We start from the raw sequence: 23,330 nt of genomic DNA, 5'->3' as shown, positions 1-23,330 counted from the left end.
TCATTAACATAACACAGACACACACACGCACACGCACACACGCCATGGTGGGAATATCAGTTATGCAATAAAGAGTCTGTCATTATCTCTTTATTTATAATATAACTCAGAGGGTTTAATTAAAGTATAGACTAAAGTGGAGGTTGAAACATTTTCGGTACTATTTTTAATACAAAATCTGCTGTATGAACAATAAGAGACAATAACAAGACAGGGTTTAATAACGATGTTGCTTCCATACATCTACAGTATGATGTATGACTCCTTATGTGGACAAGGTTTCAGCCCGAACCGACTCCAGTGACTTACATTATAGAATTAAAGTGAATTATTTCGAAGAATATGAAACATGAAAAGAATAGTGTGCCTACTGGCGGCATGGCATGCACAAGAAATTTGGCACAGATCGGTCCAGTGGTTTGTGAGATTAGCCCCAGACAGTCAGACAGACAGACTGACTGACAGACAGACAGAAAACTGACTGACAGACCCAGTTTGTCTATGGCTCGCCTCCTAGAGAGCCACGCTGTAAAAACCCTGTTGTGTTTGGAAGTGACTCAGGATCGCCAGTATGCTGCATCTGTTGCATCATTTTATTTGCTTTGTAAGGCTCATACAGTGTAATTGCTGTGGTTGGCTTGGTTTACAGTTGTCTGAGGGAGCTGGCAGTGTTCTGGATGTCAGAGCTCCGCCTCAGCACAAATGATTTCTGGGAAAGAGGATGATGTGTGGTGGTCATTACTTATAAATGTAAAGGATAACTTAACAGGGTTTAGTTGATGTAAAGGCCAAGGGTAACCTAAAAGGTTATCGTTGTTGTAAAGGATTATAAGGTATACTAAAGATGATGACAGTATATACATTTGTAAATGATAACAGAACAGTGTATCGTCAGTGTAAAGAATAACATAACAGGGTATAGTCAATGTAATGGATAACATAACAGGGTATAGTCAGTGTAAAGAATAACATAACTAATAATGTAGTCTGTGTCAGAAGGTCCGTTTTTATTTAATTAATTATACTGTTCCAAAGGTCCAAGTCCACCTGATGCTCCAATACTTTTTGTTTATCATTAATAGGCCAAAATGTATAATTATTTTAAAAGGAGGACAGCGAGTCATGTGAAGGATCTTCAGGGACAGGCTAAAATACTTCTAATTCTAAACAGGCAATAGATATACTGTATGTGTTTATTATTATCTTGTTTATTAATTTAGCTTGGCCAGCCAGGCCTGCACTGCACTGTGTGAGGTACTGTACAAAAGTACAGTACCAGCATTCCATTAGGTCATACCTCCTGCTACAATAAACATCTTGAAATACTGTCCAACCATTTTCTACAAAATGCTGATCTTAGCAATTTTCTCACCTTTAATGCAGTGTATTTGACAGTATCAGTATTTACAACCACAAGTGAATGTAGTGTTCTTTTTATATCTCAAATGGCTCTGTGTTCCACTTGTGGCAATAGATGCTCTTCTCCCACAAGACTAGCCTATACAGTAGATTAAGCTTTTCACATTTTACCTGTCAGCAGGGGGTACATTGCCAGCAGTGGGAAGATGCTTTTGTTGATTGCAGAGGGAAACACTTCTCTTTATTGCATCAGTTTATGTAGAGATGTAAAATAAATATACACCATAGTCAGCGTTGTAGTCAGCGTTGTAGTCCATTTTAGGTAGTCTAAAAACCAATTGACTTTACCAGGCAACTCCCTAGCACTGTTGTAAGTTCCTTTCATATAGTGTGTGTGTGTGTGTGTGTGTGTGTGTGGGTAGGTACATGTGTGGCTGGCTGTTGCTATAGTAACTTGGGTTAGGGGTGAGGGGGTTGACAGTTTGACAGAGAACAGGATGATGTGGGAACAATACTACAGTACCACAGCTCTGTCTATGGCCTTATTGCTGCCCTGTGAGGACTACTTGTGACGACGTGTGTGTGTGTGTTAACAAATGATGTAAGCAAGCGTCATGGGTTGATCGCAAGGGGCAAGTCTTGGATATTTACGATGAGCCCAACACGGAAGCTTATGAATGGCCAGAGTGGTGCTGTTTTACCCTGCGCCGACCTGCGGTGTCAGAAAGAATGTGAATGGGTTTTTTGACAAACTTTAGACTAGATTTTCTTACCGTAATAAAAATTGTCATAAATTCTATATGCTTCCAGTCGCTAGTTTAAAGTCTCCTTTCAATCATCAGGATATGCGTTTTGCTAAATTATGGTCCCATTTATTTTAAAATTGACGATAAAGTAGGCTATTCTCTAGGAGGGGCGGGATGATTTGATTGACAAGCTACACAACCAATAGCATTCATTCCCCGCTCCCGCTTTTGATTGACAAGCTACCCAACCAATAATGGTCTGGTCTCATTCTGCAGGATATGACGTGATATGACGCGATATTGAAATATGGCGGACCTACAGTCTTGGAACAATCAGCTTCATTTTCGGTCTGTAGAAAGCAGGGGAGTGGCATTGTCCATCTCATTTATACAGTCTATGGTTGATCGTCAAGCAATATGTTACATTTCATTCCATCTGAAATTAGCGATGAACCTGCAATATGTCATTACTATTCATCATGCATCTACTCTAAAAAGGTGAAAACAGACATACATATTGTGATCAGCTTTGGCTGGCTGATCATTTTGACATTTGACTTGATAGTGTTTCAATTCTGGCCATCCTGATACTGTATGCTTGTGGGCCAAGTAAGCAAATTCTGCATTATTAGAGAGATCATGACAGTTATTTCCCCAACCACATACACATATGTGTGTGTGCGTGCGTGCATAGTGTGTGGGTGTGTAGTAGTAGCAGATGCTGTCTGCGGTCTAGGCATGCTCTAGTGCTGCTGCCATCTGGACATACAGTGTGAGTGTCTCTGATTGGCTGAGAGAGGGGTTGAAAGCGGGGTGGTGGTCGCAGTAAGATGATTGGCTGATAGGCTAGCTTAAGGCCTTAAATCCACCACGGGGTCAAACTGCACTGTCACAGAGCAGTCAAAAAGAGAGGATAGAGAGAGGGAGACACTCTGTTGGAGAGAGGGATGATGGGGTGGTATATGGAAATGTATAGAAAGAAAGAGGGAGAAGAAATAAGGATGAGGATTGGGGCTGATACCTGATAGTCATGGGGCAGATGGGGGAGTTACTGTACACAGGAGAGACGGAAAAATGGAAAGAGAGATGAAAGAGGGAGAAGTTACAGCTAATTTATACTCCGTCGCACAACATTGTCCTGCGCCGGAAATGGCAGTTCTACAAGCTTCTAGATCAGCAATTGTCCGCACGGTACAAATCAGGTCTTTGGTTGTGGTCCATGAGTGTTGCTGTGTTTACTTTCCATTTAGTTATGTGATGGTCCAGTGATGGCCTGTGTCTGGATGTGTATGAACACATGCATAGTGACTTAAACTGGCATTGGGTGGAGACAGGATACAGTACTACTAAAGCAAGATTAGTAGATGTTGGGTGACTTTTGCAGTGTTTAAGTCAGTATGCTGCTTTTTTGCGTGTACTGAGTGACAGATAAGAAAAACACCATTGAGTCCCATGAGGCAGTGAATGTTAATTAGAGATATTACTGGAAATGATGGATCATATGAAGAAGTGGATGGTTAGGCTGTATTAGGAAATTAGTTGTCCTGTTATCACCAACACACACACGCGTGCGTGTGCATGTATAAACTGCATAGAGGGAGAGCAGCGTGGTAGTGACTGGTGCACTTTAAGAGAGGTTATCTGTGGACACAGAAGCTGGCCTGTCTGCCTCCATCGCATCACAACCACACACAGCCTGCTGTCTACACAGAGACGGGGCATTGTATCGTCCTCTTCCCTCCCCTGTCTCTCATCCCGCTGTTTCCTTATTTCTGTCTTTTTCGTTTTCCCCACATATCTGTTTCCTGTTCTCTTGTTCATATTTTCTCCTACCAGATATTGTTTTCATGGCCCTCATTAATATATCCTTCTCTTTCTGTCATTTTTGTTACTGTCATTCACCCTGTTTTCATATTGTTCTCCTTTGCTCTTTCCTTGCTTCTACACAGCAAAATCAAATATTATTCGTACCCCACATTGTTATATTCATTTTCAGTTATGACTATATATGGATTTTGCGTGTCATTAGTTTTTTTTTGTTTTTAGATTTTTTTTTTTTTTTTAGTGGCTTTTCTACAGCAGACACGCAGCTGTGAGCTCTGGTGTGACGTCAACTCACATTCCTTGAGTCGAGTCATCAATGCCATTGAATTCTTTTTTTATTTATTTTTTATAATCAAATCGATTAATCGAATATTCGAATACTTATAGGTCGAATAATTCGAATGCTAAAAATCACTATTCGTGAATGCCCTAATGTGTCCATTCTTACACTCTCAGGTTTAAAGTAACACTCAGGAATTGGCAGTAGGCTATACTGTTATCTAATGTGTCTCTCTCGCTCTCTCTCGTTTCTCTCTCTCTCCACGGTTTAAAATCTTGTCCAGAGCGTATCTCCTCTACCATAAGGTCTAACTTGGTCTATGGTTACTAGGTTGTACATCAAGGGAAGGGGGTCACATACCAAAAGTAAGTCACTGTGACCGTAAAAAAACAATTACAATCATTGCTTTGTGTGGTGGGGGACCGTGGATTCTTCTGCTCTGCCCTCTATTTGACATTGTTCTTCCTCAGCCTCGTGTCTTCTCTCATTCCATCTTGTTCTGACACCTCTCCTCTCTATGAGTTTACTTGTCTTCATTTTCTTTTAGTTCCCCTTCACATTCCCCTTCACATCACTCTCACTCAGATCCTTACCTTCTTCCCTCCCTTGTTCCAATGGCCTTTATTAATCAGCGGGTTGGATTGCATGCTGTCATTAATGAAAGTAATTCTTTCAGGTTATTTCAACTTACATCTGATAGTTGTCAGGTAGTGGTGAGTTAGAGACATTGGAGGAAGATCGGATGTGACTTGCAGCAAAGGTCATGAGCTGGCTTTGAACTCATGATGTTGAAAGCATGTGCAACTTCCCTGGGCGACCTTTTCATAAGTACTGTACATACAAGTCGCTCTTCCTGCTTTAAAGGTCACTCTTTACTGTATTTACTTGCCAGCAGACCGTGGTGCCCTCTCACATAAGTGTAAAGAACAGGCTCTGTACAATCACTATCATCTTGCTAAAGTCAACAATCCTGACTGCTCTTCAACTTCAACATGTGGAAAACAACGATCTCATGGGTAGACATTTTTATGCTGCGGACGAAGAAGACCTGTCTGTCTGTCCCCTCAAAAGTACACCAGCCACAGCTCACGCCGCTAAACCTCAGCAGAAGCACCTCTGTCTATAAACAATTGGTGCATGACTAGAGGGACACAGTTGGCACTGGAGACAGGACAGGGCATTTCCTGTTCTATTTTGGTCATCTTCTTTGGTACACCTAATATAGCTGACAGAATTCCGAGGAAGGTTGTCATGAAAGTGAGCATTGTTTAATGTGAGGACATGCCTGAAAGAGAGACTGTTTAATACCTTTTAAACTTTCAGTAATCTGATGTCATGGGTTGTGTGCAGATTATCTCCGTAGCAGAATTCTCATTCATTCTAACGCAGCCATCTTCATTTAACCAGCCAGCTATTCAGTTATGTTGATGTAAACAGGAATCCCTGAGGTATCTGTCCAGTTTATCCTATTCAGCCATTAGCCGTGCAAGCTAGTCTTGTGCCAAGCAGCTAACAAACGCTAGAAAGTATTCCATTCCAAGTGCATATAAGGGTTTGATTTAATAAACAGTGGCAGTTGGAGTCACGTCCTCTCAGCAGGCAGCAGGACACAAACAAGAAACATCACCACACTGGCTCATAATGGCCTCATTCAGACAGTGGCTTCTGTTGTCCAGACCAAATCAACCTCTGTATTACTGACTCTTTGCTACACATCAGAGGTTTCATACTTTTTAGTTTTCGGGTTATAGTTTCCTTCACAGAATCTGTAATGGATTTTTATTTGAACATGCTAGCTGTGTTGTTGTTTTCTGTCTTTTCCTCACCCTTTCTTTCTAATGTACTGTATGTACATGAGGAGGCTTCTGATCCAGATGACTCAACCAGAGAGAACTCTGTGTTGTCACCTCTTACTTTTTTTTTGTGTCAAACATGTATGGTACTTAAAACTGCAGTACATTCTCATTAACCCAGCCTCTCTCTCTGTCTCTCTCTCCCTCAGGCGCTAGCATCCCATCGAGCCTATATCCTGACAGCACGAATTCCTGCCAAGGTAAGACCACTGATCGTACCATAAGACCACTAAATACATTGTTCATTCAAACACTGGGCAGGTGTCAAACTGTTCTGTTTTTCCTCTTGTGAGGGCCTGCTTTATGTTTCCTGAAACCTACCTTTGGATCCAAATGCATGTTTGGTAAATGCATTCAATTACAGTATGTGTCCCACTGTCTTCCCTTTGTCTTATACACACTACGTTTATCATTACTGTACATGCTGTATGTCCTCCAATCACGTCACTGCCTCGGCCTAACGTGCATGCGTGTGTCGGTGTGTCCTATCAGTGTGTTTGTCGACTATCTAGTGTACCGTGTGCAGCATGTGTGTGCATGCTTATGTGTGTATATTTGCACATAACTGCACATGCATGTTTGTGTACTCAACATAATTATACGGCTGGTTAACAACCTACTGTTATATGGAGCAACAACAGTGCCCTAACCGAACACAGATGTGCACTATTTCCACATCAGCACCCAAACCACATGCTACCATTTCCTCTACTAGCTCACCACCCAAAGAACAAGTGTCATCATCACCATCATCCCCACTTAACCTCTAAACCGTTGTTTACGCTAGAGTACATCATACTTTATACTGTAGCCTCCTGTTAAGATTACCTGGAAGGACAATTCCTTTATGATGAGCAATGAAGAATGCCTGGTGAATGAATGGGCCCAGTGGGGGACAGTGTGCTGAATTCATATATTCTATGTGAAAGAAAATAAATATAACTTAGTAAAGTGCACTGTAAACTCTGGGAGTGGGAGTACCAGTGACAACCAGGAACAGACTGGGTGACGTGACGACCATGAAGAGCGTGGTGACATCTGGAGAGACAGAGGACGGCCGGAGAGACGGCGACCTGGGGTGGAGAGGGTTGGCAGCCCAAACCACTTCTTCTGTAAGGAATAACCCAAAAGCTACAGACTGTGGTAAAACCTGCAAGGAGGGTTATAAATCCATCAAGGCAGAATGAGATGTTCTTGCCCAGCAGCAATGACGACGCAACGCAAAGAAGAATGCCCACTTCTGGTCAGACGAAAGAGGAGCCAGTCCCAGAGGCAACCCACAGTGCCTAGAGCCTCTGAGTGTCGCCAACACCTGCTGCTAACATCTCACCAGCCACCCTAAGCCCCCAAGACACAGTGGGCGCAGTAGCATGCCACTTGGACACAAGCTGGGGTCTGATCAGCCTCGGTAGGGTCGCCTGGAGGAGGGTGTCTGTTGCAAGACCTGAAACACCCAGTGTCTCCAGGAAACAACACTGATGTGTCCAAGTTTGTGTATCGGTAGATGTTTTTGTTAACACTCCTTGAAGCGCAAATCTCCATCAGCATGAGTTGGCTATCCAGGGCCCGCAAAATTTGAAAGTCAAGTCATAGCCAATCCGAGTGAAATATGAATAATCGGACTGATACATCTTGATCACATAACTCCTTGAGATAATGTGATTTGTGAGTTTTGGACAAAATCTGTAGGAGTAGTAGCAACAAGTGTGTTTTGAAGAACATTCAAAATGACATGACATGTAGTCAGGCACAAATGGGTGCAGCCTATATGGGGAGTTGTGGCATGATCCAATGAATCCAGGGAAATTATTTTTTGCCTTTTATTATGATAGCACAGTGAAGAGTGACAGCAAACAGGGGAGAGAGCTGGGGAGAGACACGCAGCGAATCCGCCGCCGGGCTCGGGAATCGAACCCGGGACACACTGTCAAAGCATCAGAGCCTATGTGGTTTGCCCCTTAATCACTCAGCTGTCTGCGCCCCCAGGGAAAAGGAACATGTGATAGTATGACATACTGTATGGTTCAATAGTTATAGATTTTAATCTTCGGCCGTCAGCTGTCCGGCCTGGCAGAGATAATCAAACTCTATATGCAGTAACTACAGCTACAAGCTACAGTTCCACACCAACAAGGAATTTCAAGTTTTTCTGATTTTATATTTTGGAATTTTATAAATGTCCCTTTTGTTTTTGAAATTTCTCTAATTTCTCTCTTACAGTTTGTAGTTCTGTGACTGTCTCTTAATCTTGTTTTCACATTAGGAACAGGATTGCTCCCTGCAGCTTCTGTCTATACCATCTCTTCTGTGTGCATCTGTTAATCCAGATTATTTCCACAGATCACCTTTTCTCTGAACTCTGTCAAACCCTTGTTTTGCTTTTATACTCTCAATCCCCACCTTTCCTTCTTCCTTCTGTCAGATTACCTCACATCTTAATCTTCCCTCTTCTTCCTCTTCCCTTTATCCTCCATTCTCTCCCGTTCCCTCTTTTCCTTCCCTCCTTCTCTCTCTCCACCTCTCTTTCTCTGATCTCTGATACTGCAGATCCTAGGTCACGGTACCATAGGTCGTTAGGGTATTAATGTTAACCGTACAGGTCTCAGTTCAATCCGAATCACCTTTATGTCAGAGGATTATCTGTTACTGTGTCGTAATTCAACCAATTTCACTTCAGTCCAATTTTTTTTCTTCTTTTATAAATACTTCAAAGCTACACCTCTAGCCTGTATATTCAATTAATCTCCATCTCACAGTCTCAATACTTTTAGTAGTAGGGGTCTTAATGCGAAATCCATATTCCAATTTAGATTAGTAAAGAGCAAAAGAAATCTAACCTCACCTCACTGTCCCTCCCAATATACTGTGGTCATACAGTAGCTACTATTGAGGACATTTCCTCAGTAGTTTTACCTACAGTACATATCGTCGCTGTCGGGTGGAAACCTTATATGTCCAAAACTGTTACTTTTCAGGAAATAGAAAAAAGAGCCTGTGTTCCAATGGATCCAATGTAGGTATTATTTAGTCACTATTTCCTGTTTATACTTTTCATTGGTTAAATATTTAGAAAACCCACAGACACTCTTAACCACAACATCTAAAATTGTAGGCCTGGGCCGCGGCGTGGCGGTCCAGGCGGCCTAGGCTGCGATGTCAGCCTGTCAGCATGTCGCGGGTTCGAGTCCCGATGCCGACGACCTTTGCTGCGTGTCACTCCCCATCTCTCTCCCCATTTCCTGTCAGTCTTCTGTCCTATAGATAAAGGCTATAAATCTAAAATAGCAGATCTACTTGACACGTTGTGAGCTTATACATTGGCAATTGTTGCTACTATAGTCTGACACTGTAGTATTACAAAGTAGGACATTCATTTATGAAAAACATTTCTGCCCTACAGCAATGTTATATGAATATATAAATATCCATTTAATAGGCTATATGAATCACAGTCCCCCCCATAAAAACGCCATTATGTTAATTATGTCATTTAACTCTTTTGTCAAATAAATGAAGACGTACAGTAGTGCGGAGTGTTTTCCTCCTGTCATGATGTATAGTAATCATTATTTTCATCACTGAGCATTTGACAGTTACAGTAGTTATTGTCCAGAATCCAGATTTATATCCCATGTAATCAGAGAAGACACCTGACACCTACTGTTTGTACTATAGCGTGCTGGAGGCATTGAATGAGATAGCAATGACCTGTGTGAAACTGTAAACATCGGGCTTTCCCATTGTTTGGTTCGGTATTTGTTTCCGCAGGGTAACTGCGCCTCAGCCTCCTTAAGACATTTTTAATTTGTTGAAATTGTCCTCCATTAGAATTAAGGTCTGGTTACGTCTCTGCCCAATACATGTTTTATAACGTATATTTCTCCCATATATCTTCTTTGTTGAATCCAGGAATGTTTTTGTATAATTTATTTATGTCTGGCTGTCTGACTTTGGGCGCTGTCTTTGATCTAGTGTCTTGTGTGTGTGTGTGTGTGTGTGTGTGTTTATAGAGAGAGATTTCATCATTTGCTACTCTTTTTGGGTCCATTTTTACGCATAGACAAAAAAGAATCCTGCACACTGTCTTCACTTACAGCAACTATTTAATGGCAGAAAATACAACGTTGTGGTCACACTGGGCTTCATCAGGTATCGGAGTCAACTGGTAGACAGACTTAGAGTATATAGTGTATATATTGTAGAATTCAGAGAGGCGAGATCCAATCAGGGAACCACGCCAATCTGTTACCACTCTGAGTCAAATTAACACTCTGGATTTTGCAGTGATGTAAAACCCAAGGCTTCAGTGTTGAAATGGTGTGGCTTAGTAAAGGTGAACTTAGTTCTCCTCTCAGCCATGCCTTAAATCCAATCAGCTATTTTATTAATCTCTCAGTGGGGTTTAAAGAAGTGTGTGTGTGCGTGTGCGTGTGCGTGCACGTGGTGCACACGCTTCACCGATGTAGAGACTGTCAGGCTCTTTGTGTTAGTCTCTCTCCTTTGTCTCACTCGCAATGCAGCCTCCTGTTTGTGAAAACATCACATACAAACACAGTTATAGTATGTTTGCTGAGCGTTTATTCATTACTAGCATAGAGATTGCATCTTTCTTCGTCTTTCTTCACTCAACTTGAAATGGTCTTTTTTGGTCAGGATTACCTGGATGCCTGGTAAGGCATCCAGGTATCTGGTGCCCTTGTCTGGTATGGTGGCTCTGCCAATTAGTGCACAGACCATATGCTCCTAGTGAGCGCAAGGACACAGGTTTGAGTCTGACCTTCGTCTTGTCTTGCATTTGTCTCTGTATCTCTACACTGACCTGCAGTCTATGAAATAAAGGAAAACAGATTATTACTGTTACCTTGTCGACCTGTCAATAGGATATGAAAGAATAAGGAAGGATGAGGAGATGTCTATTGCGTTTAGGTGACAGATGGATAATGACTGAATGAATGAACAATGCAATTAGTCAGGCATTTGGTTTCTCTGCATACCTCGCAGCACGCTTTCTTGCCATTGGCTAGAACTGGCGCATCGCTCAGCATGTTCGAACACCATTGGCTCACAATCAAACCCTTAATTTTTCACTTGTGTTTTGTTGCTATTCACCTGCAGTGAATAGCAACATATCCAGCCTTTCATGTTATTTACTACCTACAAAACTTACTAGTAAATAGATTGAAAGAACTACTACAGTAGTAAGGTTACTGTACTATGTACTCATCAACGCATGAGGAGTGAGCAGGCCGCTTCTTATCACCTGACGGGGGAGTTTCCCCGGTAAGACGTAGCGTGTGCAAGGAACACGTTATGTTTTTTTGTCAAAAACACCCATTGTTTATAATGGCTGGAGGCGTCATTGGGACGCATCAAAACCTGTTGATGTGTCTCTCAGAGCCCTTGTTTTATTTTGGAGCGTTGACGCTCGGCACAGACCAGAGCGAGAGAGAAGGAGAAGGAGAAGAGATTGAATGGGATGACTCCCGGCGTGCGTGCGCTTCCAATTTGAAGTGTGCCAGGTTCAAAACGGTTTTAAAATCGGGAAACACCAAGCCCCCAGAACCCAGTGGTTGCATTGAAGCACATTGGACATGCTGGCCATTCATAGGTACTGCAGCTTAAAACGGCCTGGGGCCACTAACAAGAACGAGCGAAAACGGTTTTGACCAATGGGCTCGACTCACGAGCTTGCGCACAAGCTTGCGCACGGGGCTGCGCACCGAGGTGATGCAAAACGTGTCACCTCCGTGACGCAAAACGTGTCACAGAAGCCCCAAATAGGCCTCGCCCATCACATTTCACAACCCGGAAGAAGGGGTGATTTTGGACTATGCGCTGGGTGAGCAACTCAATGCAAGTCTATTATTTTTAACTATGGGACACACTGCATAATTGCAGGATACCGATGTTGTCAAAAAAAGTCTAATAATGGTCTAATAATCGGACAAACTCATTTCTAAATGCCAGCAAATGGTGAATCAGACTTGTTTCCACTTTGCTCATCAACCCATTTTGTGAAATGATTGTACTCTGTAGAAAAGGAAGTTGATATGGATGAGTCAGTGTTTGGACACACACGCACACACACACGCACGCATGCACGCGAGCGCGCATCTGCCGTCTGTTTTGTTGTGTGAGTGTTTTTCACTGAAATCATGTTCTTCTTATCTTATTTCTATTTCATCGATCAAGTGATTTTGTTGAATCAATAATGCAGTAACTTGCTCTTTCCCTCTCTCTCTCTCTCTCACACACACACACACACACACACACACACACACACACACACACACACACACACACACACACACACACACACACACACACACACACACACACACACACACACACAGCCAGACAATAGACTGTTTTTCTCCTCATCTCTGTGCCAACCCTCAGGAGCAGTGCCCACCTGGAATAGTCTGGTCTCGCTCTCTGGCCTAGCCTCAGGCACCGTGTGCACGTGTGTGTGTGTGTGTGTGTGTGTGTGTGTGTGTGTGTGTGTGTGTGCGTGCTTGCGTGTAGCATGCATTTGTATGCAGGTGCATGAGTTCCTCTTTTTCCTCTCCTTTTTAGGAAAGGAATGGCAGACGACCACTTTCCTTTGTTGTCTTTGTTCTGAAATGCTCTGCTGAAGGAGAAGTGCATTACTGGATGTCTGCACTTTGTCTAAGCACATTTGAACAGTTTAAATGTCTGAGGACTTAATACAGCAATATTCTATTTTACTGTAATTCTTTTGTCAGCAATGAATACTATAATACCAGTTTTATTTTATTTTTTAAATCAGGAGATGTATTTTCATTTCTCTTTTAATGAGGGAGGTCATGTTATTTTTCAAACACGTGACAGCAAATGCTGTTATAAGCCGATGAATCAATCGAAAATGTATTGATTCAATACATTGATTGATTGGTAATGGAGTATTGGGATTGATGCTGTGGCTGAATTTGATGTCAGAAGTATTTGTCTTGTTTTAGCCTCAGACGGTATGAATAATGTCCAAAGATTGCCGATCTACAAGCTCACAACGTTCGAATGAACTTTGTAGATCGACTATGCATGCGACACCGGCGTGCAACAAAGTATACACCAGGTTTTAGCATTCATGTACTCACACATATGTTAATGTCTTCAGTGTATGAGTCAGCATTCATGTGCTCTGCTCACAGATGTGAATGTTTTCAGTGTATGAGTCAGCATTCATGTGCTCTTGAGTCTGCACACAGATGTTGAGGAATGAGAAACTACTGGATCTCTTCTCAACCTGTTAATTATAGAACAGGCCTATTTTTATACTCTGTGCACTCAGACACACATTCAATCTTCTAGACCAGAGGTGCCCAAACCATTGCCATTTTGGTTTGGCCCACAGGGTTGGTGCAGAATATTTAGAGATAATTTAGAGTAGGTTAAAAATATAAACAAGAAATGACACGGTCATATATATATATATATATGCTCGCAGCAAGCTAAACCCCTTGAAAAGTACGGTCAACTACACTGTTTCAGAGACATAGCGAAAAAAGTCCCATAACCATTTTCTCCACCAAACATGGCTAACATAGCATTCTGACTAAACACACTATGTTATACATGTGTTTAGTAATGTACTTTTGTGTTCTATCGTTAAATAAAACCACATTTGCCAGACCGTGATCCTGTCCGCACTAAACGCCTTTTACCAAGGCCAGCCAATGAGGAAAAAGTGATGAGAAAGGGACGACTAGTTGCAGGCTCTGTTCACTGATCAGCTATGGTGAACTGATAAAAAACAAGATTTATATTTGTCATGCTTATACAGTGTATTTGGGCCCACAGCTTACTGGTGAGGTTACGTTTTGGCCCACAGAACTTTGGGCACGCACACACACGCACGCACACACTGATAATAACCTCCTGGATTTTTGTAATTCTTGTTTGTGATAAGTGTACCTTGACTTATACTGTACCTCATATCTACTGTACATCCAGGATTCTTCCCAAGGCTGTAGACATTAAGTACATTCTCTGTAAGGTTACTGTACAGATGTTTTTTCAGTCTAGTTCAGACCTCAAATATTTCTGCTATTGTTATGAGCGTTCAAGGTTATAAAAACTATGGTGAATGTGATGAGATTAAACTCCTTTTGCAGCCTGTGTTTTCCCCTGTTGAAGTCTTTTCTGAAAAAAAGGCATGTGAAACATTTTTGCCCTTGATCCATAGTTTAAGAAACTAGAGCATTCGCATACTTCCACAAAATACACTTGAGAGTATTCACTATTCAGTATGCCAGGAATCTGATTGTATTTGACTGCATGTGTGAATAGGATTTTTGTTCTGTTTTTCTTAGGTGGAGCACTCGTTTAACTATTTGGAGATCCAGGCGGTCACGTGTAACAAACCCACACAGGTACAGAATGATATATCTGAAATAATTGCCTGGATTACATTTGAAAATAACTCTCATGAATTTAAATGTTGAATGACAGCACACAACATGAAATTGTACTTCCTAAGGATTATTCATAGTTTGCTGTTAACATGCATAAGCACGCACAGTAAACACAGAAAAAGATTATCTAAAGGATCTATAGCTACACTATTGGTTTTGTTTTAGATTACTAAAACATCTACTGTGTATTTTTATTTAGATTCTTCATGTTAAAGGGTCTACACCATGAATTTTAACTTTTTCTTCATTTTTGTGTGTTTTTGGTCTCCCCCACCTCTCTTCTGTTCCAACAAATACCCGACTTCGAGCATGCAGGCTTTCATAGGCTATCTGTGGTTTTTATGTAAATTGGTCTGAAAACAGTCCGTCAGATTTGTTCCCCCACCCTACGTCACGTCTGGGAACAATTCCTCCCGTTTTTCAGTTCTAACCACACACAAAAAATCCCCCCCAAAAAAAAAAAATGTTTTTTTTCATTTTTAATTAAAAAAAAAAATCTTATTTTTTTTTTTACTTTTTCCACACAGAACCAGGACATAACATGCATACAAACTGGCTCAATAGCGCCCCGTGCCAAACAGGACAATGTGGTATTGCAGGTGAAAGTGCTTTATAAGCCAGAGAGAAGTTAGTTGGAATGAGTATATCTGAGGCTTGATTTAGGCTCAAACCTTTTGAAAAACGTTTGAGGGACATAAACAATATGATATCAAATATTATTATTATTTTTTAAATTCATGGTGTAGCTCCTTTAACATTTTCTCATTTTTAAGTTGTTTATCATTCTCCTGGCTAGGTTCTTGACAATTAATGTTATTGTAAACACATGTAGACATAACAGTGTCACAGCTGGACTTCTATACTGTATAAGGAGTCCAGAAAGCAGCCATGAAATAAGCACATGCCACTGCTAAAAACCCTGGCATGAAAACCCACCATCATACTGGAGGGTTTATTCAAGAAGACAGAAAAGTCATAAATATTCCAGAGCTCTAGTATGATCCTTTAAGAATCTGTCTCATAAAAAATAAATAAAATAAACTTAAGACTGCTCTGGGTTCAGATTAGCTTTCTTTCCTACTGTGAACCATACCTGGTTTATTGACCGCAGGTGGCTGGCTGTCAGTCAACCTAATCCATCTGTCAAAGATGATAATCCAACTTCCCCACAGTTCAACCTCTTTCATACTAATTCAAGAGTTGTCAGTCCTCTTAATATCACCTGCTATGCAGAAGAGTCTTTTGGTCTCCCATTTTTTAACAAGGAGGAGTTATTATTAAGATTAGCCTATACAGGAAGTAGATCTTTATGCACATGATAGTAGAGGAAGCTACAAATGTTCACTGGCATCTTGTGAACAAGATGCCAGTGAACATTTGTACAGATGGATTTGTCCAGATGGAACTTTGGTCAGATTGATGGACAGTTTTACTAACTTATTTAGCTGTTAGATGACTAATTTATTTGAAAACAAAAATAATGGATCTCTGTTAATTATGAAATATGAGGGTGGCTTCTGATTGAAGCTAGAATGAATCGAGGTGTTGTTATTATCTATCATCTTTATCTGTTGCTTGGTGGCTGAATCTCAGAGTGGAGCTTACTAAACTCTGTGCATACGAGAACCATATCCCCCCCCATTAACTTCAATACGAGGCGGAGGCAGTCACGTGACTTTCTCTCTACGCTCTCCCCATCACGGTGAAATAACACGGATTACAAGTCCGTAAATACACAACATTTTCGAGATGCGTTCGCTTCCAGCGTTCGTCTTACTTGTGTGCTAAAAGTGTGATTTTTGAGAACCATCATACAATAAGAGTGAATGGAATCGCTGCCTCCGGTTTCCTGGTTACAGAGCACAGAAGCAACAGTTAAAGATGATGGATATTTGGGTTTACATGATATAATTCACAGGTAGCTAAACAACCGAGGGTTCTGCCAAACGTTCCACATTTTGTTTTCATGCAGCGTTTCTCAACCTCTATTTCTGGCTCAGGGCCCACTTGAAAATCTCAAAAGCCATCTGACCACTTAACACGGCAGCCTACCAGCTGCCCTGTTAAGTGGTCAGATGGGTGGGCCGCATGCATTTTCATTCATTTATTTATTTCAATGATCAATCAATCGATTGTGTTCCGGCTTGGATCAGTGGAACAACTTAGTATACTTATCGTTATCACAAAACTTTTCAAGATTTTAAAGAAAAAATACTTATTTTTACATTTTGTTTTAAATAGTAATGTTATATTATCATTACAATCTTAGTGCTTTGCCAATTATTTGGGGGCCATTTTGCAATAACCTCGTAGACCACAAGTTGAGAATCACTGTTTTAATGTGTAGCGAGCCGCTGAGAATGTCTCTTGTCTCTTCTAGCTTTCCATAGAGTATGAGCGTGGCTCCTTCTCTCTGAGGCTTCTCACCACAGAGGAGGTGAATGAAGTGGTCACTCACATAGGAAACTATCTGCTCAGGATATGTCCTGGACTCCCACCTAGGTGAGTTCACTGTGTGTGTGTGTGTGTGTGTGTGTGTGTGTGTGTGTGTGTGTGTGTGTGTGTGTGTGTGTGTGTGTGTGTGTGTGTGTGTGTGTGTGTGTGTGTGTGTGTGTGTGTGTGTGTGTGTCTCTGGGTGTGTGGTTTACAGCCAAGGCGATACAATATTCAAGATTTGTATTGTTACAGAGTACACAAGAGGAACATTCCTTGGTTTTGGTTCCTCATAGTAGAAGCAACAACACAATAATAAAGAATAGAAAGGTTGCGTGGGTGAAATAGGCTCACTCTCTCTCCCTCCCTCTCTCCCTCTCTCCCCCCTCTGTCTCGCTGGTCAAGCTCTCCCCTTCTCTCCCTCCCGTCTCAGCGATTTGCACTGACATTAACCGTTGCCTAATGTTAATGCCGATTTGCGCTGACATTAACCGTTATAACAGTGATTTGCTCTGACATCGGGCATGTCCAGTCCATATTTGAGTGTATTTGCTGATTTGAGCTGACTTCAAGCAAGTCCAGTCTATATATAAGCATAACAATTATGCCCATAATGCAAGTGTACACATGCAAGTGTACACATGCATGGCATCAGCGCAAATTGGCGTAATTATTATGCCAATTTGCACTGATGCCATGCGTGTGTACACGCTTGATATGCATGTGTACACTAGGGCATTCACGAATAGTGATTTTTAGTATTCGAATTATTCGACCTATAAGTATTCGAATATTCGATTAATCGATTTGATTATAAAAAATAAAATAATAAAAAAATAAAAAAAATAAAAAGTTTTTTTTTTTTTTTTTTTTCAATGACATTGATGACTGGACTCAAGGAATGCGAGTTGACGTCACACCAGAGCTCACAGCTGCGTGTCTGCTGCAGAAAAGCCACAAAAAAAAAAAAATCTAAAAAAATAAAAATAAAAAACTTTATTTTTATTTTTATTTTTTTATCGAATAATCGAATAGTGGTTTGATAGTCGAATAGTCGGTTTGATAGTCGAATATTCGAATATTCGATTATTCTGTTAATGCCCTAGTGTACACACATATCTGTATGCCCGCCACAGACAGACAAACAGACAGACACTGCTGCAACTTGAACTTGAATGAATCAATGGAACTATACAAATATACAGTACTGTCATTTCGGCATTATAGGCACCTTGTAGTTGAGTATGCGATAACAGAAGAAGAAGATGCATCATCTGACCTGGTCTATTAATTATATTAATATATTATATAATCTCATAATGTGCGTACATTTTAACCAGGGTTGACTGTACAGTACCTACAATATATAGCAGTTGAATGTATACTACAGGTATCCTAAACAATAGGTGTGAAAGTGAAACTATCGATCAAAGATGTGAAACGGCAATTTCTGTGAGAACTGGAAGTACAGATCTGAAATGCAGAAATAAATATTCACTGTAGACATAAAAATCTCAACAAACACTGCTTTGTGCCTCTGAATCTTGTTTGCATCAGAGCATATTGAGAAGTCAGACATTATCGGGAAAGGTTAACCACACTAACCCTGGCATTGATATCAGATTAATTTGTATTTATTTTTTAAATAGGGCTTAATTGGATAAATTAAATAGTGTTATCTATTTTTTGTCTCAGTAAAGTGATGAAGAAGCTGTGTATGGAACCCCCTGACAGACTGACATCTCTACAAACGCTATGGGAGAATAACAAACCTGCTGAACCAGGACCCTGTGGTATGTGTGTATACTGTACCGTATGTGTGCGTCTCTCTTTGAATGTGTGTGTGCGTGCTTGCATTTAAATGTGGTGTGTTTTTTGAGTACTCTGTTACGAGACCATAGTATGTTTTGTATTCACAGTACAATCTCTTTCTTTTCTCTTTGTCTCTCCCCTCTTCCCCTCTCCTGCCTTCACTCCCATCCTCCCTCCCCCTTGTGTCTAGGTGGGTTTTCTCAGATGTACAGGTGTGTGTGTGACTGGCTGGGCTTGCCTTCCAGAGAAGAGGTGCAGTGGGTCAGTACTGTTCATATAGATACAGTATACTGTATAATTACGTCTATGAATAGTTGGTGTTGTTGAAATGGTGCGGGATGTTCCTGCACTGGTTCAACTGGCTCCATTGCTATTCCTTGAACATGTTGAGAATGACAGTGAAGGGCTCTCGGGTGGCGCAGTGGTATGCTAAAGTAGCTGCCCACCTCGGAGTCTGGGCGTTAGAATCCACCGTGGTGCATCTGGCTTTGTTGAACATCTATGAACACAATTGGCTCGTGTTTGGGGAGGGAAGCTGGGCGGGGAGGGTGATATTTTTCACTACACGTATTCCTACGGGCTTGGGCAGCACCTATGAGCAGGGAGTATTGGGCGAGAGGAGTAGGACGAAGGCTCTAAGTCCTCCCGGTGGCACGTGAGCAGGTAGTAGAATACAACAGCAGTATACAATGCTCAGAAATATGTGTGGGGAGGAATCAATTGGCATAACGACTAAATTAGGGAGAAAAAGAGGGTAAGAAGAAAAGATAATGACACTGAAAAAGCATAATTCCATTAATGGGATAACTGACAGTCATGATATGTACAATAATCCTCTTATGTCTGTGTTTAAGACTTGATCATTATTATTGTACAGTACGTACTGTAGATCAGTCAGTTGTGTTTTTGCACTAGTGGGAATCATTCTAATAAAGCGTTTATCTAAAGTCTTGTTTTGTATAACAGAGACACAGAGGTTTTGTTAACGGTCTATGTATGAATGCTCTTTTCCAGGACGTGGACACCATCTATCTGACGCAAGATTCCAGAGAACTAAACCTACAGGACTTCAGCCATCTGGAGAACAGGTGGGTGTTGAGCTTATATCTAGTCGTATGACAGGTGGGTTATAATGCATGTGCAAACACAGAAAAAACATGAATTAATAAACACTGTCTGGGATCTGCAGAAGCCTTGTATCTCCACAAAGCTCTGCTTTTCAGGAACTGAGAAAGAGGTTAACCAAGGGACATCCTTGAACCTTGAACCAATAGTATGGCTCTTTGGCCCAGAGCAGAGTTTTCAGAGTGTGAGACAGCAGGCCTCCCTTGAGCCAAGGGTTAGCCAACCGAAGGTCTCTTCCTCATAAAAAGACATTGTGCTACTTTCAAATGATAAATCAAGTATTAGTTTGCTACGCCACAATGAGTTGTACCACCACCAAGTTTAAGTTTACGCACGCATGCTGTTACACATGAATGAGCCCCAGAGCACAATAAGAGAGTCGTAATAAGTAGAATACAAAAGTAAGAAGTGTTCCTCGTTAATTATATGATGCATACAGTATAATAAGTTACCTACATTTTACCTACAGAGAAAGATATTGATAACTATGAAATATTTTCTCCTCGTTCCGTCAATCTTCAGAGATCTAGTGGCCATAATAGCGGTCCTGGAGTTTAACCAGTGGTTCAACAAACTCTCCACCAAAGACTACAAACTGGTCAGTTCACACCCTACATCACACATCCAGCACCACCCTCTATTCTCTATCCCTCCCTTTTCTGGTCCAGGCACTCAACATATCCATCCAGTTTGGGAGAACCTGTCACTTTAGCAACCTCCACTCTCATGCATCTGTATTAATGGCATTTCAGCATTTCTGCCTGCAACCCTCTTTCAACTTAAAAATGTTCCCCCTCTGTCTGTCTGTCCTGGATCAGACCAATGTTCCTGTGTGATAAGCCTGTTAATCCTAGCTAGACAATAAGGCTCAATTACTCAAGCTTTCGCTCCCCGGAGCTCCCTATTACTAACTCTGTGTCCCAACACTTCCCGCAGTCTCACCAATTACCATGCACAGCCCCCACAGTCCCAACAATTATCACACATCTCCATCACAGCTAGCCAAATGGGATTTATATTTCTGGTGTCCTAAATTTTAAAACAACCCTGTGTCCATCCAATGTGCGTTATCCGGGATTAGTTTTAATATATAAAAAATAGAGCCCAAGGCTTGTGCATATGTCTGTCTGTCTGTCTGTCTGTCTGTCTGTCTGTCTGTCTGTCTGTCTGTCTGTCTGTCTGTCTGTCTGTCTGCCTGCCTGCCTGCCTGTCTGTGTTTATGTTTATGTGGGTGTTTATGCTAATGTCCTGTAGTGTACAGCCATGCTTTGTTTTCGGGATAGGTTGGTTGCTATAGTTACCACCACTGTGTATCATTTAAATGGAATTAATGAGTGTATTTGGTAATGGAGCAAAATAACACCGTAAGGCGTTTTCAAGGAAATGTCCACATCCAACATTCCTTTTTAATGTGGTGATAAATGGACTGGTCTTCGAGACATGTTAAGTACAATGTGGTTTGGGTCATGCTTGAAGCCTTGAACCCCCAGAGTCATTGGTGGGGGAAGAAGGGGAAATATAAACGGGTAAAGATGAGGGGAATGGTGAGAGTGGTCAACACAGTGACACAAAGGAATCAAAAGGAAAAGAGAGAGGGAGACAGAATTAAAGGGGAGCTGTTGCATGTGCGCCAGAAGACGGCATGAGAGATTAACAAGAAGTTTGGTAATGAGAGGTAAGACTGAAAGAGATCTAGAGAAGGGAGATGGACTGACAAGGAGCCACATGCAACTTGAGAGACTTTTCACCACAGTCCATTCATTTACTGTGACCAGAGAAGAAGGTCAGTCAACGTTTGTTTCATTTCTTCCTGTATTGGAGAAGAGAAAATGGCTACAACATTTGGGTGACAGCAGCCAATCATAGTCTCATATACTATAAGTCCTGACTATAGATATAAATATAGATAGAATAAGCACCCTGCATCTGTGTTCACCGCCACCTACTTTGCTGGGGGACCCGATAATCCTTATTGCAATGGATACCATAACCAACTCATCTTCGTCTCAAACAAACACATCTGAGAGGCCCCCATGGATTGATTACTTCCTCTTCTGTGTTTGGCAAAGAAGCACAGCGTTTCTATGAATGGAAATCATAGTATAACTATATATATATTTTTATGGTCCTGACTGGGGAATAATTACCCGTCAAAGACCTCAACCTGGTTGTTGCAACTAACAGCATCTCTTGGTCTAATCGATCATCAGAACGTGGAATCGTTGTACTGTATGGCTTTAAGTGGTGTGAATGAATGTAGAGGAAGGACAGAAATGACAGTGAGGGGTCAGAAAGGCTACAGACTGCAGACAAAGATTTAGATATGAATAGGTAGAATAATGAACACAACTGGTTGAAATTACAGTGTAACCCTTTCTATCAGATGATCAGAGACCACACACTCTCTCAAATAGCACAGGCTATCGATGCAAAGGGTTAGGGTAATCAGTCTGTTTGCGTTTCAATCTGAGATCAAGATGCTTGGATGAAGATGAGGAAGGAGGAGTTTTAGAGATGATATGAGAACAGGAGGCTGGAAAACAAGCGGACAGCGGAGAACAGAAGACATGTTTTGCATTACTCGATATCACGCTATTTTACATAAATATGTGTGAGTGTGTGTGTGACTGAGAGAGCACATTATAATCCAGCAGAACAAGGAGGGAGGAAGGATCACAGTAGCATTGTAAGGCAAAGCTGGTGTAAAATGAGTGACCGTACACACCATGTCACTGTGCTGTCCTCAATGTTATTATGACTCTTGTGGAATATACAAGCTTCTTTGTGTGCTCTGTCTCGCTCTCTTTCTCTCTCCCTCTGTCTTTATCTTTCCCTTTCTCTCCCTCATACTTTCTCTATCTCTCCTCACCCACTCCTGGAATGCCATGACCCAGTATCCACTTCTTTCTCCCCATTTCTTCCTCCACTATCTGCTTTTTTCACCTCTTCCCTTTCTCCCACCCCTTCATAGTTTCTGTTTCCCAGTAACAACATGGGAACAACAGCCTTCATTGTCCCTCCCTCCCTTCTGGTCTCTGTTTATCTCTATAATTATTTCTATCTATCTCTCTGTCTGTCTCTCTCTCTGTCTCTGTCTCTCTCTCTCCCTCTCAGCCCTCCTATCCCTCATGGCGTTTCTTCATTTTCATACATGTACTTCCGTCTCTTTCATTCCATCCTTTCTCTTTTCCTGTTCTTCTCTTTGGTCTCTCTCTTTCTCCCTGTTCTTCTCTATCTCTCTCCTTACTTTCTCATTCTCCCCTCTCCCCCCCTTCGCTCTCTCACTGCAGATAACAATGTCACCAGTGTTTGGCTACTCTGAGGCTGCTGGCAGAAAGTAAAAGGCCTCTATGGCAGGAATGTCAATTACTTGGAATAACAGGACGAGCTTACTGAGCAAAATGCTGTTATTGTGATGAAAAATTGTTGTTGTATGAAGCGGGCACAGATAATGACACATTTA

The 23,330-nt window shown here is 41.5% G+C and overlaps 1 protein-coding gene across 2 annotated transcripts in view; it reads left to right on the top strand.

Annotated features, from left to right (window-relative positions):
* Positions 1-23,330, top strand: part of LOC311042788 (F-actin-uncapping protein LRRC16A-like) — a 93,797-nt gene that overhangs the window by 25,840 nt on the left and 44,627 nt on the right. For both annotated transcript variants that reach the window (XM_084053793.1, XM_084053792.1), the window contains exons 3-9: positions 6,212-6,262; positions 14,396-14,455; positions 16,878-16,999; positions 18,626-18,723; positions 18,933-19,003; positions 19,757-19,830; positions 20,390-20,465. In XM_084053793.1, the coding sequence (XP_083909919.1) occupies positions 6,212-6,262; positions 14,396-14,455; positions 16,878-16,999; positions 18,626-18,723; positions 18,933-19,003; positions 19,757-19,830; positions 20,390-20,465 (552 nt within the window). The remainder of the gene's footprint in view (positions 1-6,211; positions 6,263-14,395; positions 14,456-16,877; positions 17,000-18,625; positions 18,724-18,932; positions 19,004-19,756; positions 19,831-20,389; positions 20,466-23,330) is intronic.

This window comes from Gymnoscopelus microlampas (genome assembly GCF_963454915.1).
Source record: "Gymnoscopelus microlampas genome assembly, chromosome: 3".
NCBI classification, from domain to species: domain Eukaryota; kingdom Metazoa; phylum Chordata; class Actinopteri; order Myctophiformes; family Myctophidae; genus Gymnoscopelus; species Gymnoscopelus microlampas.
This window is presented reverse-complemented; position numbering and strand designations above follow the sequence as displayed.